Source organism: Plectropomus leopardus, chromosome 12, assembly GCF_008729295.1.
Source record: "Plectropomus leopardus isolate mb chromosome 12, YSFRI_Pleo_2.0, whole genome shotgun sequence".
In the NCBI taxonomy this organism is placed as follows: domain Eukaryota; kingdom Metazoa; phylum Chordata; class Actinopteri; order Perciformes; family Serranidae; genus Plectropomus; species Plectropomus leopardus.
In genome coordinates, this window is record NC_056474.1 from 14,633,779 (window position 1) to 14,652,260 (window position 18,482).

The 18,482-nt window shown below is 37.4% G+C and overlaps 1 protein-coding gene across 4 annotated transcripts; it reads left to right on the forward strand.

Annotated features, from left to right (window-relative positions):
* Window positions 1–1,355: 1,355 nt before the first annotated feature.
* On the forward strand, window positions 1,356–17,048 carry kif2c (kinesin family member 2C). 4 transcript variants are annotated; one of them, XM_042497709.1, is made up of 23 exons: window positions 1,356–1,383; window positions 7,315–7,388; window positions 7,486–7,580; window positions 8,565–8,666; window positions 8,878–8,926; window positions 9,004–9,039; window positions 10,411–10,557; window positions 10,908–11,033; window positions 11,391–11,488; window positions 11,612–11,707; window positions 11,803–11,857; window positions 12,666–12,828; window positions 13,136–13,226; window positions 13,329–13,392; window positions 13,654–13,745; window positions 13,854–13,996; window positions 14,215–14,428; window positions 15,037–15,147; window positions 15,316–15,383; window positions 15,469–15,547; window positions 15,634–15,714; window positions 15,822–15,915; window positions 16,863–17,048. In XM_042497709.1, the coding sequence occupies exons 2-23, from the start codon at window positions 7,328–7,330 to the stop codon at window positions 16,922–16,924; spliced, it is 2,127 nt and encodes a 708-aa protein (XP_042353643.1). In that variant the 5' UTR covers window positions 1,356–1,383; window positions 7,315–7,327; the 3' UTR covers window positions 16,925–17,048. The 4 variants fall into 4 exon arrangements, with proteins under 4 accessions (XP_042353643.1, XP_042353641.1, XP_042353644.1 ...); XM_042497707.1 differs by lacking the exon at window positions 1,356–1,383 and adding an exon at window positions 7,076–7,105; XM_042497708.1 differs by lacking the exon at window positions 1,356–1,383 and adding an exon at window positions 7,083–7,101.
* The last annotated feature ends 1,434 nt before the right edge of the window (window positions 17,049–18,482 follow it).

The following is an 18,482-nucleotide window of genomic DNA, read 5'->3' on the forward strand; positions in this document are numbered from 1 at the left end:
GCATGCAAATAAGATGGGTGGGTGTGAGGTGCACAATTCATTTTTTAATCACTATTTTCTGTTTGGGCCTATAATGTCAGCTGGTAAGTCAAATGTACAGCAAATAATTAACAAAAAGATTGTCCACTGCATGCACGAAATTGATTCTATAAATCTCATAAATCGACTTTGGTATGACTGTTTCAATTGATTGCCGTCAGTAATGTTGTGGTACTGCAGAAGGAATCAACCTGTGGACAAGCCTTTTCCCGTAGTGTAACTGCAGCTGTGTGCACTCCTCAGACCACTCTTTACTGCAGAGGCCAAATAAATAAACAAAATTATAGTTGAAAAAAACAAATATAAGTTTGCCAGCTGGGCAAACTGGGGCCGTCTCTGTGTGGCAAAGCTTACTGAACTATTTCACTCCTTGAAATGATGTGTTTGAAGAGTAAGCTTAGTCTATATGGCAGCTTTTCTTAAATGATGGGCCGGGAACCAAAACGGGTCACTGGCATGTTTCAGTGGATCCCCACATGCCAAGAATACTAATATGCTTTAATGAGTGAATGTTCCAGACTCACTCAGTATTTGCTCAGTTTGGCTGCTTGGCTGGAGAAGTTTTAAATCCTTGCTGTAGCTATGTGGGCTGGACGCACACTAAGTTCAGTTATGACACTATAAATCACTCCAGACCATCAATTGGCTGACACTATAGAAAAGTACGTTTAGAAAAGCTATATTCTTATATTGGCTCAGTATGTGCTTTTATTTCCAAGTTCTGGTTTGCTGTAACTGCCTGTATGTTCTTTCTGTTTGTAGCTATATCGCTCTCTGCTGGCCATGTTGTATAATGCAACATAGATATCTTAATATTGCAGAAATGTTTTCCTTTTAGATAAGATGCAAACTGTTTGGTGGTAAGTAAACTTCACAGAAATTACATTATCAAATTACTGCAAATATAAGCTACACCTTTTCAAGCTTAAAGGGACAGTTCACCCAAAAATCAAAAAGACATATTTTTCCTCTTAGCTGCTGTGTTATTTATCACTCTAGATTGTTTTGGTGTGATTTGCCGAGTGTTGCATATATTGGGTGTAGAGATGTCTCTCCAATATAATGTAACCAGGTGACACAACTTAGCTTAGGTGGTTGGTGGGTGTAGTTGCATAAAAATAATATAGTTCCTACATGAAACTGTTCACAATAAGGTCTATGGATTACTTGAGTGACTGGGTCATGATTTCTGGAAAGAAACATTGCTGTTGAGTTTTTCAAATGTGTTTTTTTTTTGTTTGTTTGTTTTTTTTGGCAGTTTGAGCACCACAAGCCAAGTGCCATCTAGTTCCTTTGTGTTGGAGAGAAGGCAGAGATTTTCTACACTAATAAACAGCAATACAGGTAAGAGGAGAAAATATGTATTTTAGATTTTGGCTGGAACTGTCCCTTTAACAAGCCATGTTTTTTCCTGTACCTCAGTCTTTCCGTACCATCCCATTGGTCTGTATTCCAGCATCACTGTGAGTTGTAGCTGTCATTAAGAGTTGTTCCATGAGCCAAAATGACAAATGCAAGCACAGACCCAACCCCTTTTTGAATCCTTAAATACTGAATACATCCTAAAGACATTACATATGGATATTGAATACTGTGTTTTAAAAAAAGAAAATTAGTACCACTCCAATTGAAACAAATAGAAAGTGACAGTAAAGCAGAAGAACCTATGGTTCAATAAACCTCTTCGATCTTTACTTTTTTTTCTTTCTTTGTTCCTCTCACTGCTCCTCTCGGCATCTGTCAACCTTCCTGGGTGGTTTGTAAGTCTGCTCAGCTCACGTACTGTATGCATGTGTGTTTATTTAGTCTGTATAGGGGAACAGAGCCATGGCCTCTGCCAATTTTCTATACACTGAGAAAATATGCTTTTGGACAGATGGAAAAAGGGGAGCAGTTAAACAGACTCAGGGCCAACAGATACAAGACCCCTCCTTCCTCAAATCAACCACCACAACTACCGACCCTCCTGACTGAGAGACAAGCACCTCAAAATGGTGCTGCTGCTTTTCCATGACTGAAATTTTCACTCAGCATGGTGGTGTAGTGACTGGGGAGTCTACTGTTTAAAGGAATACTTCACCCATAAAATGAGCATTTGTATATCGGTTACTCACTTCTTGTTATGTTGAACCTGTGAGGAAATTTTTTTATTTTCTCGCATACCTCCACAATGAACGAAGAAGCTGAAAACAGAGAAATTTTTTAAGAATTGAAGTCGTAGCAGGCCGCGTTTAACAACAGCAAAACTATATCAAAACATGTCTTTACAAACTCTCACACAACTTGTGGAGTATAATACAAGTCTCATTGATCCTGTCGTACACTCAGTATTTGCCACAATTAACGTAATACATTTATTAAACAAAAAAAAGAAAGTAGTATTTAAAACTGAACTAAAGGTGAAACCTGTCTATGCTCTCTTTATAGCCAGCTCCATTGACAAAAACTGTAATTTTACCTTGCAAAACTTGGGAGGTGCTGGTCTGCCGCTGCATCGATTGGTAGTTTGTTTGTGTTATTGTTTGACTTTTGTGAATCCCAACCAATCCTTTAAAACAACCAAAGTCATACAGTAACACAAATTAAATAAACAGATTAGGTCAATTTGAGTCAGCTTCCATGATCAACAAGGTAAAATTATTGTGTTTTTTACAAATCTGGGGTTTTCAGTGAAAATACATGTGCAGTGAAGCGAAGCTCAAAGCCACTGGAGAAACCACACTTGGGTTGTACTGCATTGCTATGTGAGAGTTTGTAAACAGATGTCTTGATATAGTTTTGCCATTGTTAAATGTGAACCCTGCAACTTCAGTTCATTAGAAATGTTCTTAGTTTTTTGATTCTTCGTTCACGGTGGTGATGATCATATACAAATTATCATTTTGTGGGTGAAATATTGCTTTAGGAAGAAATTATATCCGCTGAATTGTTGTGTAACAGAGTTTGTACAACAAAATGGCTCAGCAAAATATTTTTATACCATTTCATGACTTTTTTGAATTTGTGACTGGCTGAGTGAAGACTCAGAACTCAATACCCAATGAGCACAAACAAAACCAACAAAAGTAAAAGCTACAGCTGTTGTTGAATGCTGTGACATCTAAACACAGCTGGAGCGCAAATTTATACAGTGCACATTGTCTCATACAGCTGAGGAGAATTACCGAAAAATTCATCATCAGCACAATGTCTGCCACCTCACAGTGCGTGTCCCTTAAGACCCGGTCTTTGGGTAAGAAGCTGTGATAAGATAAAGACCACCAGAAAACTCTGATCTGCTGTAGACTTACCAGAGACACACAAACACATGGAAACACTTTAACACTCTTTGACTAACTTGAACCCAATATAGATATCATGAGTAATTACATGAATCCAAATACCATAGAAGTTCAAAGTGTCATCACAAAATTTAAGGATACACATCCTCAGCTGTTTAATCGCCTTCTCTGTAGGCTATAATTTAAAACAGAAAGTTTTACTCAGATTTAATAGAATATCATGTCAAAGAGGGATATAAAAGAGAAAGTATGTATTAAAAACCTGAGCAAATTAGCTTTATTTCTTTCAAAAATTAACTTGGTGGAGAAGGCAATGGGCATTTTAACAGGACAAAAATGAGCACCTCAGCTGTTTAATCGCCTTCTCTGTAGGTTATTATTTAAATCTTTATAAACATAGTTTCCTAGATGTTTTCCCTATTTTTGGATCATTTTCTAATAATCCTCCCCTCCCCTCCTTTTTAAACTCATTTTTAGGTAATTTTGTGTCACCTTTTACTGATTTCTAGCAATATGTGGGTCATTTTTTTGCCAAGTTCGTCATTGACTTTTTCCACATTTTAGAAAGAAATCAAACTAATCAGTTTTGAAAGAATTAAGTTATGCTGATAACACTAGTTGTCTAGTTAAAAGTTGTCTGTGGATACGATAAAAAAAATCACTCCTTCATAACAATATCGAACAACTTGAGGTAAATGATAAATAAGTTCAAGCACCCATATGGCATTACTTTAAACGTCGTCACAATTATAGTCATCATAGAGCTGACGTGTACAGAAACACGCAGACAGGTCCAAGTAAACACACAGACACACAAGTTTAAAAACTTGTTAAGCCTTTTCGAGCTTCTCAAGGCCACAGAGGAAGTGCTTAGCTGAAGACTGAAGCTGTGAGAATGGATGGACTGACTGACTGGAGGGGAGGAAAAGAGGGGAGGAGCACCAGAGAGTAATGGAGGGGAGAGAGGAGGTTTTGAGGAGAGGAGGGTGTAGGAGTTTTGGGCATGTGAGGAAAAGGAGGAGGAGGAGAATACCACCCACTAAGCCAGTTGTGGAGAGGTTCTGGGGGTTGGGCTGCTCACAGGAAACAGTTGTGGCTCCATCCCAGGCCTCACACCGAGCAGCCCTGGGCCACCCAGTCATCGACAGACAGACCAAATGGCCTGGCCCGGCCAAACCGACAGGGATTTGTTTATTTTTCATCCTTTGGTGGTGGGGGGAAAATTGTTCAGCACAAGCTGTTTATTAGACCTTTGATTTGTCATGTGTCAGCGTTCGCTTGCGGGGAATGTGTATACATAAGTCCAGCTTGTGTATAGTTAGGAGGTTTGGAGGCTGAGAGGGTGTGGGCACGGAGGCTGGGGGGCAAAAAGAAAAGAGGAAAAATGGGAAGCCTCCCACGCTGAAGGCAAATCTGAACTGCATTATGGGTCATTCTCCAGCTGTCCCTGATTGTTGATGTCATGGGGGACTGAGCTGTTGTGCCTGGTTTGCAATGGGTGTGGGAAGAGAGGGAGCATGTGGACAAACACTGGATTCCTGTGGTCACATGGATGAAATGCAGTAGGCTAAATAGATCAGCGTTTAGCAGAATTTGGGCGCAAGTGTTTCCTGATCAGGAAGCAGTATTGGCAGTATCAAGTCATGGATTCTCAGCAGTCCTGTGAATTTTGTTATGAAAGGATCTCGATCACAAGCAACATTGCCTTGTATAGAAGACCTAACGGCCATACATTCATACATTTTTTCCCCCCTCTGTTTTCCCAAGATAACGGGATAATTTTCTTGAGATCTCAAGATAACGAAACTGTGTTTTTCCAAGATAACGACATAATTAATTTGAGATCTAAAGATAACAAATTAAATGTGACAGGCCTGAGATTTCCATCACACGTGACATGCTATGCCATTCTGACTCATGGATGCCCTGGACACTAATGTAATTAAACCGTTTGTTTTGTGCTTTTATGCTTTCTATTCCAAAATATTTTTTTAAACCAAGGAATTTTACGATACTAATGTTAACGTTACAACAGCTGTCTGTCGAGCTAACTTTATGGCTGCAAACCATGGGATGATGTGTATCAGTCTGCTCCTCTCACTCAATTAGTCAATTTCTCAGGAAAATTGTCCCCTTATCTCGCGAAAACGGAGGAAAAAAAATGTGGGGATGTTTGGCTGCTTAGGTCTTCCGTAGCCCTCAGTGAACTACAATTAGGAATATTAAAGCGTCCAGAGATACATTTTTAGTGTTAATATTTTATTCTGACTTTAATGTTGATTGCACAATGTTATAGCTGTAGGATAATTAAAAAACTGTGCTGACTATGCAGTTCTGCATAGTGAAGATGTTTTTAAATTCAATTTATACAGTTTTCTTTAGTGTAGCCTATAATCAACTGAAGATAAGCTTAATTGAGGGGCAACTGCAACCATTTTCAAAAACTCATAGGCTACATGTTATTCCTGTGCTCCAAGACAGCCCAAAAATATTAGTAAGAATGAACAACTCTCACCCAAATTAAAAAAAACCTAGAGTGCTGAAACTCAAAATTGTGAAAGTCTCAAGCTGCTCCATAGGGGAATACTTTTAGTAATCTATAGGGATACAGTTTCTGTTTCAGGACTGAAAACAATAAAAAAATAAAGCTCATTCTGGTATAAAACAGAAAAAAAACAACATGCTGTGGGTCGACAAAATCAATTTCCCGTTCATTGGAGCAGCTCCAGAATTTATAGGCTACCCTCTGACATCACAAGTTTGAGATATGCCTTTTTGGTTTCTGGCTTTAACCCTTTGAAACCTGGATCAACATCACTTTTCTTGTGCTGCTTTTTGGGGGGGGGGGGCAATGAGCAATTTGTTAAGTAATGTTCCACACATTGCAATAAATTTGTAGACTTAATTATTATTATTTTTTAAAGCTAGGGAAAAAAATTCTGTAAACAATAAAAAAACATGAACAGCTGGGAAAAACTTTAGAATTATTACAATTACATATTCAAAATGATGTTACAGATTTATTAAACATTTTAAAGCACTTTGTATTGGGCAATTTCCCTGTTTGTTTGGTTGGTTGGTTGATTTTTATTTTTTATTTTTGTGCTAATTTTCATTTAATTTTCTTGTTCCTTATACTTATTTCTTGCTATGTTCACTCATTTCTCCTTTAGTTGCTAATTGCCTTCTTCCCAAAGTAACTGCAAGAAATCATTCAAATTTACTCGATTTTCAGGGGGTTAAGGTAGCTCCTGTTCCAATTTTGATTAAACTTTCCTAGACAACAATTAATAATTTAAGTGGTTTGCCCCTTTAACAGAGCATCAAAACATTTATGTGCTCCTCGTGTCTTTTTTCCCTATATAACCACTTTCTACAAAATGGTGACAAAAAATCAAAATAGGACAATAAAGTACACATAATGCTTCTCTCTGAAATGTAGCTATTTGTTTGATGCAAAAGTATAATTTCTCAAAATGAATAACAATGTTCTCAAAATGATTTCTGATAGGCCTTCACATAAACCCATTGTGTACCTAGTTTGCAATAAAGGTTAAAATTGCAAAGCATGCAGTTTGCAATTTTCAATCTACAGTTGGTTTTCATTGTAGAAGTAATTCCTTACTAGTCCAGGTAGTGGCGGTATAACACCTACTTAGCCTTTACCTACAAAAAAAAGACACAGAAGAAGAACACGTAAATTAGGACCAATCAGATCGTTTAAATACCCGGAAATAACATCCGTTTCAATTTGAAACTTTGGCGGCGTTTGATTTTGCACGTAGGTGAGTTTGTTTGACGTTAGTTAGTGAGAAAAGATAAACAACTTCTAAAAATATTACTATTACTACAGTTAGATTATGTATTAGCTAATTTGTCGACGAAAATTGGGTATAGTTTATCGCGACCGCAACATATTCGCTACATAACGCGAGCATAGCTAGCTTGTTTCTAAGAAGCTATCGTTACCCAAATTTTAATTTCTTCGTTACAGAAAAGGAGCCGAAATGGAGGCCAGCATGTCCAGACTTCTTGTTGGGCTCTCTGTAAAAATCAGTCGCAGTGACGGTGAGTTTCTGTTTTCTTTTGTAACTTTTATCCTCCAAATAATAACGCCGTACGTCGTTAAAAAGCAGGACGTTGACTTGCTTTTTGTGTAAATCAGGTCGAGTTCATCTGGCAACGGTGAAATCTGTGGATACCGTAAAGTCCACGGTTATGGTTGAGTGGGTTGAGAGAAATATCTGCCGAGGAAAAGAGGTCAGTAAACACAGAAAAGGCATTTGTTACATTAGTCATAATGTGCACCACTCAGGGGCAGTCTAAATAACGTCAATGACACTGTAATATAAGGTTATAACAATACACGTACTACTAGAATGTGTTTTTTATTGTTTAACATAACTTTCCATAACCAGGATTTTACAGTAAAAGTAAAAGACGTCAACCTTTTACACTAATACATGTGTAACAGTTGTTCTCTGATTGCTCAGGCTCTGTTAATAGATTCAGAGGAAGTGCTTCAAAAATCACTAGTAGTGTGTAAGAATTAAAGCAGATGCAGTACTACACAGTCAAAAACACTAAAGTCAATCATTATACAGTAGTTTATAATAATTCAATGCAGTGAAGATACACCTATTTTTAACACAGGAGCCAAGTGTCTATGTGGAGACCAGTATGTATTCAGCCGGTGTTGGACCTGTTGATGTGAAATATAGTGACAAAATTATTCTTTTACTGTATATATTTACTTTAACCACCTTATATTTACATTATATTCATTAGTATTATTATATTGATCTTTGAATTACCTGAAGTGAACTCTTACTAACTGTCCTTGGAAGTTTCATTTGTGAGTTAGAAACTTGCTGTTGCAGGGAAAAGGAGGCGAGTGTTGTTTGTTTCAGTATATCTTATTTTACCTTATTCTTCTAGCACTGTTGGTCAATTATAAATATGTGACTGAATGAGATCTTCTTTGCCAGAAAGCTTGCACCTCTTGGTGTTTGTGTTCTGCCCTTTCAGCGGAAGTAGATTTGACTCTGTTGAACCCTTCTTTTATTCTTTTTTTATCAGTTTTTTTATCACTATACGAAAGACAGCTGCTTTTGTATTGTGATTTATCCCTTCACTCTCCACAAATTCAGTCATTTCCACCACATGAAACAGCCATATCTCTCTTGTGAAGCATTTTGTGCTGACATCTAATCTGATTTAAAGTGTGTTTGTTTGTGATTTTAGGTTGAAGTGAGTGAGTTATGTGTACTCAATCCAGAGCTTTTGGACCATATAAAAGCTGCCACCAATCAGGCTGCAGACCCACCCACTCCTGCTCCAGACAAGGTACTTTACCTTTACTCATAACTAGAGCAACTTGTTATCAGCGTCAACAGACTAGACCACATTACAAAGAACTGTCACATTTACACGTTCAAACGTTTAACCTCAGTTATTACAAAATAATACTACACTTAGTAAATAACAAAAATGTCAAAGTTTTAAGGTGTCATCATTGTTAGGCATCTGAATAACTGATGATCTCTTTTGACTGTAGAAATATGAGGGTCGACTACGCTCATCCAGGATTCCCGCCCCTGTCTCCTGTATGTAAATATATTCGTTTTAGATTGCTGTTGATATCCAGTTGTTTGGCTCCTAACAACTTGTTTTCCTCCAAAAGCGTCTGCTCCAGCAGTCAACAAAGCTGAAGAGTCAGGTCGGCATGGCATGCATGTTCCTCTCTCTAAAGCTAATGAGTCAAATGTTCTAATCACTCCTTTGTTATTGGGATCAAGGTGTGAATGCAAAAAGAAATTCATAATCATTGGAGAGCTGCACTTTGCTCAGACTTGACCACTGATTATCCACAAAGAATCATCTGCCAAAGTTTAATGATTAGTGGTGCAGGGATGCAAATTGAGAACGTTTGGCACCTGGTGATTTTGAGCATACAGTGCTGTCTGTTTTTGTCCACTTAACTGGCCAAAATCTGGACTATTGATATAGAGGGGGAAAAAAAGAGTGCTCAGTATCTTGACAGATAACAAAGGTGTAGCATTTATACCAACGTGTTTATTCATTTGGGATAGAGTGGTCTGTGATGATACATTGCACTTGTTTTTCTCCCTTTAGAATTGACTGAAAGTAACACTATTCATCTTAAGGCAATCATATTTTCATTTGTAACTATAACTGAATATTTAATCACCTGGCTTCCACGCTAAGTTTACACTTTTCTGCACCTGTGTTAATCTCTCCTTTGTCACTCTGGGTGTCTGATGGACCTTATTTCCGGGGTGTCAGCAGGTCCTTAAAGTCTTAAAATGTCTAAAATTAAATTGTTATAAATATCAAGTCTTAAAGGTCAGTCTTGATTTTGAGTTTGTGAGGTCTCGATTGCTGCAAACATTTGATTAGAATTCATATATCCACCTTTTAATTTATTTTTGTCAAAATAAGTTGAGCTCCTCTGCCTGAAATTCCACATTTCTGATGGTACAAACTACCACTGAAACTAATACATTATTAATATTACTTTATACTTGCACTTACCTGGCGGTAAAATGTAGAAGAACCTAACTCACTTTAATCATATTCCTACATACAACCAACCTTATCAGGGAACACAAACTTGCGTTTCCCAGGTTAGCGAGGAAATGGCCCGCCTTACTCTGCCTCTGACGTTCCTAACCTAACCCTCACCTGTCCCGCCCCTCTTGCTTAAATCTAACCAATTCAACCAACGAAGACAAGTATTTGCCAGTCATAGGGAGAGTGGGGCGGGTCATTCCTTCGCTAACCTGAGATTTGTCCAAAAATCAGTTTTAAATTTGGTCAAAAATGATCTTGACAAAGGTCTTAAAAGCATTAAATTTAGCGTCCGATATCTGTCGACACCCTGTTTTTTTTATCTAATAGCAAGTATGTTGCTGCGGTTACTTTGATTGTACAGTTCCATTGCAACATGATTTGGATTATATTTAACCACAGAAAAAAACATGCTAATAATACTTACCTAAAGACTGCTTACTGTAAGATACTTACAGTCACACTGCAGCTGTTTAACTTTGATTTGTCTTACTTTCAGTTGCCAATCGGTCTCAGACCAGGCAGACGTGTATGTTCCAGGCCCCGGCCCCCGTACCAGCACCTGTTCCCCCCTGTGAGTCTTCGCAGGCGAACCGAGAGACGGTCCATCCTGATCACACCTCTTCATCAGTCCTGACAAACTCTGGTTGGTAGAGATCTTCTGAAAACATAATTAAAAAAGAAATTCACAAACTACAACACTGTCATGAAAACTTGAAATAAACTGATGCCACATATGTTTCATTTAGCATTTGGATGTTGTTGTCAGTAGGTGGTAATTATAAGACCTACCCATACAATATATCTTGCACATTTTGAATAGTCACATGACACATTGGAGGTAGTGTCACAAGATATGGAACATGTTGCATGTAATAGAGTAGATTTTAAGGTATTTTCCATGAACAGCTTAATGTTTTAGTGCTTTCTTTGTTCAGTCATTTCAAATTATTTGTCGTCTTTATAGACTCATGTACAATCTTTTGCCTTATTTAGCGCTTCCAAATCAGGAGCAGCGTAGAAAGAATGAGGCCAAACCAGCACAGTCACTTGCTTTTGTGCGTGAGGCAAAAAAGGAAAATGATGAACCTGAGAGAATGCCTCCTCCGCCTGCAGTCAAAGGTCAGTATCAAATTTAATATGTTATGATGCTGACTACTTAAAACCTCTGACATATACAGTACACACAGAGGTAAAGCTCCACACATTAGTGTCATACGTGCTCCCTTCGTCTGCAAAAGATTTTTTTTGTTTCAGACAAAAAGATGTGGAGATTAGGCACATACAGGTCTTGTCAACCCCATGTTGTATGAGAAGTATGAACTGATGGTGCATGATATGAGGCGCATACCTGTTCTGTGATTAGATTTGTTGGATAATGCAGTGATGACAAGAGTTGTGAGGTCATTAGATGTTTATTTTGATCTGACACACAAAGACAGAAAGAATAAACAAGTATATTATCTCTGTGCACTTCAGGCAGAAGAAAATCTGTGGCTCCCCAAGAGATAAACAAAGGTAACAAAAGGCTGTCTTGTGTTGTAAAGCCCTCTGAGAGGCAGACCAAGAGGGGAAAGGTGAGATTTGTTTTTCCCATTCTGCTATTTATTTTATTTTTAATTTTACAAGTATGACTCGGTAGGAAATTTGAGACACGAGAAGTTCCAGCTCACATTTTCATTCCCTTTGTTTCCTTTAAGTTTGGAGAGGCTGCTCGACCAAACCAGAAGTTTTACGAGATGATCCAAGACTTCAGAGAAACGCTGGAAATAACCCCCATATCCACAGCTGACCATGCAAGTTTGGACTTTAAACCAATGTGCCTTTTATGAAGCTGTTTGCAGGTGTGCCGTTATAGCCCGTACTTATAGAACTGGTTGTGTTTTTACAGATTGAACCTCACAGGATTTGTGTGTGTGTTCGCAAGCGGCCCCTTAACAAACAAGGTATATTGGGAGCGTTTTCTAATATCCTGTATACAGTATAATGTAAATATAAAAGAGTAGCTAAAGCGTGTGTTCTGTATTTTTCAACCTGGGCCCTATTGTCCATTGTCTTTGTGTGTAATCGACTAATGGGAACAAAAATTTTGAAATCCAATCAGAAACAGCCCAAAATCACTACCACCAAGGGTTATTACTATCGGACTCCATTTAAATTAACAGCAATTTTATCGATAAACACACTTCATTTGAAGTTGACAGACCCATAAAAGCTGTCTTGGTTAATCTTTTCACAGTTCCAACAATCACCAACTTTGGTTTGGTTGAACGAAACCCCAATTTTAACCCAGTAAGATGTGAAAATTATGGCTCTATACATGCTGAAATTGCTTTTTATTAAATGGAGTCTGGTGGAATTGGTGATGGTGATTTAGGGGCTTTTTCTTGTTCGAACAAAAAGGATCTTAGTCTTTGACAACTTTTTGAAGACATCTCTACAGAGATGGACCTTTTTTTACTAGACACTAAGAATAATTATTAGAGCCTGTCAATAGTGAAAACAGACACTTTTAATGGACGGCAATTTACCGTATGCACATGCCCTGTGTGTTTACATTGAAGCCTGTTTTGTAGCTACAGGCTATAGCAGTTTTGCTCAATACCAATTTAAACATCATATTTCCCATTAATCATTTAGACACAAAAACATGGTTTAAAAAGTGTCAATGTTGAGAAAAAAAAACTTACCCCTGTTGGCCATTAAATACCAACTTTTGTTTAATGCTGACTTTGACATTCTTGTGTATTCCAGAGATTACTAAAAAGGAGATAGATGTGGTGTCTGTACCTGGAAATGGTGCACTGCTGGTCCATGAGCCAAAACAGAAGGTGGACCTCACCAAGTACTTGGACAACCAAATCTTCCACTTTGACTACTCCTTTGATGAGACCGCCACCAATGACCTGGTCTACAAGTAATGACCTCATTTATCCTTTTATTTAGCAACATGGTAGATATGGTTGCTGGTTTGTGTAATAAGGGGTATATAGTTTAATGGGATTTGTCATCTGTCATATTGTTTTCTCTCCTTTCCCAGGAGCTGTCAATAATTCAGTTTGTGGGAAAGTGTAGGTAGAAGTGTTTAATATAGAGGTATCTGTTCAGTAATGTGTCTGCCTTGTTAATCAGGGGTACAAATGTTGGAAGCTCAAGGTGTGCAAGCAGTTATCCTCTTTTTCTTAGTTTTTGAAAAAGTTCAAAGGTTGTTTTTTTCCCTTTAGGTTCACAGCCAAACCTTTGGTGCAGTCCATTTTCGAAGGTGGCATGGCAACATGTTTTGCCTATGGCCAGACTGGAAGTGGGAAGACTCACGTAAGCCTCTGCTTACTGTATGGCATTGACTTGTCTTGAAGCAGTGTTTTCCATTTGCAGATTTTTATTTATTTTTGCTTTTTTGGCACATTTTCTCCCCAGACGATGGGAGGAGATTTCACAGGAAGGCAGCAGAACAGCGCCAAAGGAATCTACGCTTTGGCAGGTAGGACTGCACACATCCACTCAATGGTTCTACATGCACTTCACATAAAAGGAAATGCTTAATCTGGGTTTTCACATTCAGGTAACTAACAGGAATCAGTTTAAAGAATTTCTCCAATTTGTGTATATCTTCATAATTTGCATTTGATCTAATTGACTTAGAGTCCCATTGCGTCTCCATTGCTTTATTCTTGTTTTATCTGACTGGGCCTGTTACATGGGAATTTCACTTTAAATAATTATTTTATTCTTTCCCTTTCAGCCCAGGATGTTTTTGCCTATCTGAACCACAGGAGGTATACTGACCTGGATCTCTCTGCTTATGTCAGCTTCTTTGAGATTTACAATGGAAAAGTAAGAAAAATATACCTCTATAAACACATTTATGGAGAATATTAGACAAAAGGAAAAAAATCAGCTTATTCGAGTTATCCTGTGAGTTAAATATACCTGTTGATATAGGTGTATGACCTGCTGAATAAGAAGGCCAAGCTCCGCGTTCTGGAGGATGACCGACAGCAGGTTCAGGTGGTGGGCCTGGAGGAGGTCTATGTGGCCTCAGCAGAGGAAGTCATTAAGATGATCCAGACGGGCAGTGCATGCAGGTAGTTACATGTTAAGAGCGTGTATGTTGCCGTTTCATGGTACCTAGTTCTTCAAACTTATGTTTCACTCCTCCCTCTAAACTTCTGATTCAATGATAAAGTCAGCTTTTGGCCTTGCAGTCACAAATCCATACTTAATTCATTACTTAGATCTGATTTTTTGTACATCTCTGACATTTGTCTCATTCCTCTTTTCTTCTGCCCTACCATCTTTCCAGAACATCAGGCCAGACCTCCGCCAACGCAAACTCATCCCGCTCTCATGCCATCCTTCAGATTGTCCTTCGGCGCAATGACCGCGCCACCACACTGCATGGCAAATTTTCACTGGTTGATTTGGCTGGCAATGAGCGCGGCACAGACGTCAGTAGCAACGACCGCAGCACTTTGGTGGAGACTGCCGAGATCAACCGCAGCCTGCTGGCTCTCAAGGTACGCTGTGGCTACTGTGGAGGTGTGCACCAGAAAACTCACTGGACTTTGAGGCCAGTTTGACTTTATAGCTAAACCATGTAGCGGGACTGTCTCATAGACTTGCATTGTTAAAGAATATATTTCAACTGTCACAGCCCATCAAAATAATCCCTGCCACTATTTGACCCATTCGGTATGCTGGCATTTCTTGAGTCCAGTCATTTTATACCCATTCAAGTTAGCGGAAGGCTAAACCCTAAGTTAGCGAAACAAAATCTGTGCTTGCTCTATGGGTCCCACAATGTGAAAGATTTGGGTTATCTTACACCTTGGAAGTAAAACCTCTGAGCAACTTCCATCATTGTAATGAACGCAGCCCCGCCTCCAAAGCTGTGTCCAGTTCTTTTCATGCATCCATGATGTGCACTCACAAAAACGATGAGTAGCTGCGGCTGAAAGTGGAGAAGACCTGTTTCCTCTTTTGAACCTCAGCATGGATGCATATACAGTAACTCTACTAACACAGGTTGAGAATGCGATGAAGACTTTGAATACATGCTACAAATGCTTAACTCCCCTGACATTTTAATTGAAAATCACACCTAACATGCTCATGTGTTCTGCAGGAATGTATTCGTTCACTGGGGATGAACAGTGATCACATTCCTTTCCGGATGAGCACTTTGACCAAAGTCCTCAGGGATTCTTTCATTGGAGAAAAGTCCAGGACCTGCATGGTATGTAAAAACCTCAGACTTTGTGTACTTTGTATACAGTGTGTTATACTGTTATACTGAATATGATGGATGATGCTGATGCACACCATACTAATTTGAGTGTTAATATCAATGTGTGTGTTTAAGCTCAAAGTATGTACACATATTTTCCCTTCTCTTATTCCATAGATTGCAATGGTGTCTCCAGGCATGACCTCCTGTGAATACACCATGAACACACTACGTTATGCTGACAGGTACATGTTTAGCTTATGAATTGTAAAATACTAACTTTTTATTTTGAAAAAAAAAAAAGATAAAACATTTTCAAATCTTTGGCAGAGTGAAAGAGCTGAAAGGCAACGCCAAGACCGGCGGAGCAGCGAAGGCACAAGAGCCCATAAACAGCTCCACAGAGGAGGTCAGCTTGCACAAAATCAATCCATATCATAAAAAAACATTTATCATACTATACAAGTAATTTGCTGTTTTTTTTGTGTGTTGTAGGAATCTGTTGAGGATGCCAGTGTATATGATGCCATATCCCAAGTGGCAGAGCTGGAGGAGAAGGTTTATGCGCAGTTTCAGGTAGAGTTTGCTCATCTGTTCAGCATACAGGAAAATGAATGATGCCTTCTTTTTTTTTTTTTAAAGGATCGGTAAGACCTCACACCTTTATCATTTTTGTTTCTCAGAGGGGAAATGAACTCTTCAATGCAATGGGGCAAATCTCCTACAATATCGAGGCAGGACTTCCCGACCTGATGGATCATGCAAAGAAATTTTTGGGTTTGTACAAACAACATGATCTGTTTTTCTCTCTGTTTAACAGTATACTCCAAATTAAATTTAACTCTCTTGGACTTGTGTTTAATATTACACAGCAAATTGTACTATTCTCACAGGCTACGTTAACATGCACACTAATATTCAACTATTCCAAATATGACAATATTCCAAATTTTAACAGGTAATGTTAAATGCCATATTCTGTTTAGATGTTCCAAATTAGGCCTTTTTCTGAACGTAGCATTTTCCTATTAAAATGGAGCATATATGCATATTATTCAGACTTTAAGAGTATTCTTTGGACATATATGCAGAACATTCAGAATATGCATATTAAGTGGGGGTTTTTACAGCAGTTTGCTTGTTTACAGTCAGCTCTGTGCGTTTTCATGTTTTACACAAACCAAGACGCCAACAGTTTGCAAGGCTGTGGTAGAGATGCATGCCCAAAATCAAAGGCCACATTTCTGGTGGGAAAAAGGAACACCTCTTTTTTAATGTTTTTTTCTCAACATACTTAAATAGTTTGGGTACTGAATGGAAATATTGCAACGCTGGCCTTTTCAAGAGGGTGGGTGAAAGAATGAAAGAGGGAGAGCAAAATAAACAGAATATTTTGTGTATGTAAACATAGTCACTGAGGCTTGAACTTTGTTTAAGTTTGTGCAGACCAGATGATGAAGCTTTTACATTTGCGGAAAAAAACTGAAAGTTAACCAAAAATATGTCGATGACAAATGACCACCTTGTTACTGGCAGTGACAGTCTGTATGACATTTTCAAACATGGCAAACTGCATTTACTGCAATTACTGCATGTGGAGAAAGCTTTTGTTTGCCATCAAATGTCACAAGTGCCAGGGTTAAATTGCATTATACAGTATAAAGGACATAAATCTGGGTCGATACATGTGCTTTATCCTGCATTGTCTTATCTGTCACCCATAGACACGGTACTGGCTTTACAGACTGCTGTGGACCAGGAGAAAATGGCAAGGCGAAGTTATTGAGATGAACCCACCGAACCACTGACAAAGCGTGTATATTAAAAATGTCTGTTCTTACATAGCTTGATTTTAACGTGTTAATGACTGTACTAAATAAATAAAAAGTATTGACACTATCTAATTGAAACTGTTTCAAGTCTTGTGTAAAATCACTTCAGGAGCTACTCGTTAACTGTTACATGCAGTTTTTTTGCTTTGTTTTTATGTCTTGACAGGACTTTTAGTGGCAGATACTGGATTATTTGAATTAATCAAGGTGCCTAAAACAGTGACCGATGTTTGCTAATGTGGAGGCAGCAGCAGAAATTCTGTTGAAATTAATTCATTTTGGTTTTATTCTAAAGAAACAAAAAAAAGCAAAGATAGATGGTAACTGAGTACATCTGCTCACGTATAGTACTTAAGTACACTTTTGATGTACCTGTTCTTGACTTGAATATTTCCCTTTTGTTTTAATGCATGTAACATTGCCTGTTACATAAGATTTGGAAATAATTAAAGGGACTGCACTACCCCCTATCAGAGTAGTGAGGTGGCTGAGGTGTTAGTTTGTTGTCTATTATTTTTCTTGAATTATCATAGAAATATGTTTCCCTGAATGGCTGGAGGAAAATGCATGAGCCTCCCTTCACCAAAAATAACCATATTTATATTTAAATGACAAGGAAAGACCTTGGGGAAAAAGTGCAACAAAATCAAATTCTAAAATAGAATACTTATTTTTTGTAGCACACCTTTAAATACATAATTGTAATAATTGGAGCTTTAGCTTTGAGCTATGAGCTTTCATAATTTTCTAATATTCTCTCCACCTTCTCTTTTTCTCCCCTTTTAAAAATTCTTGCACTTAACAGGACATTTCTTGCCTAATTGCCAGCTTTTCCTCCAAGCATTAAAAATAAAATAGAAATAAAAATGAAAAATAAAATCAGTTTGTTTAGGAAGTTTGAATGCTTGTGACAGAACGAGAAAACTGATGTCATCCACGTTTCAAAGGGTTAAACCAAAGTGTTCATGATTTATTTCAGTTACGTACGTATACATATAATAAACCATATTCTGTAACAAAATAATACATCATGATCGAAAAGGCTCAAAATTTGTCTAAAATTGCTAAACTATATTTCATCATGATATAATATAATATAATGTAAGGTAATGTAATGTAATGTAATGCAATATAATATAATATAATGTAAGGTAATGTAATGTAATGTAATGTAATATAATGTAATGCAATATAATATAATATAATGTAAGGTAATGTAATGTAATGTAATAATATAATATAATATAATATAATATAATATAATGTAATGTAATGTAATGCAATATAATATAATGTAATGTAATGTAATATAATATAATGTAATGTAAGGTAATGTAATGTAATGCAATATAATATAATGTAAGGTAATGTAATGTAATGTAATGCAATATATATAATATAATATAATATAATATAATATAATATAACATAATATAATATAACATAATATAATATAATATAACATAATATAATATAATATAATAATATAATAATAATATAAATATAATATAA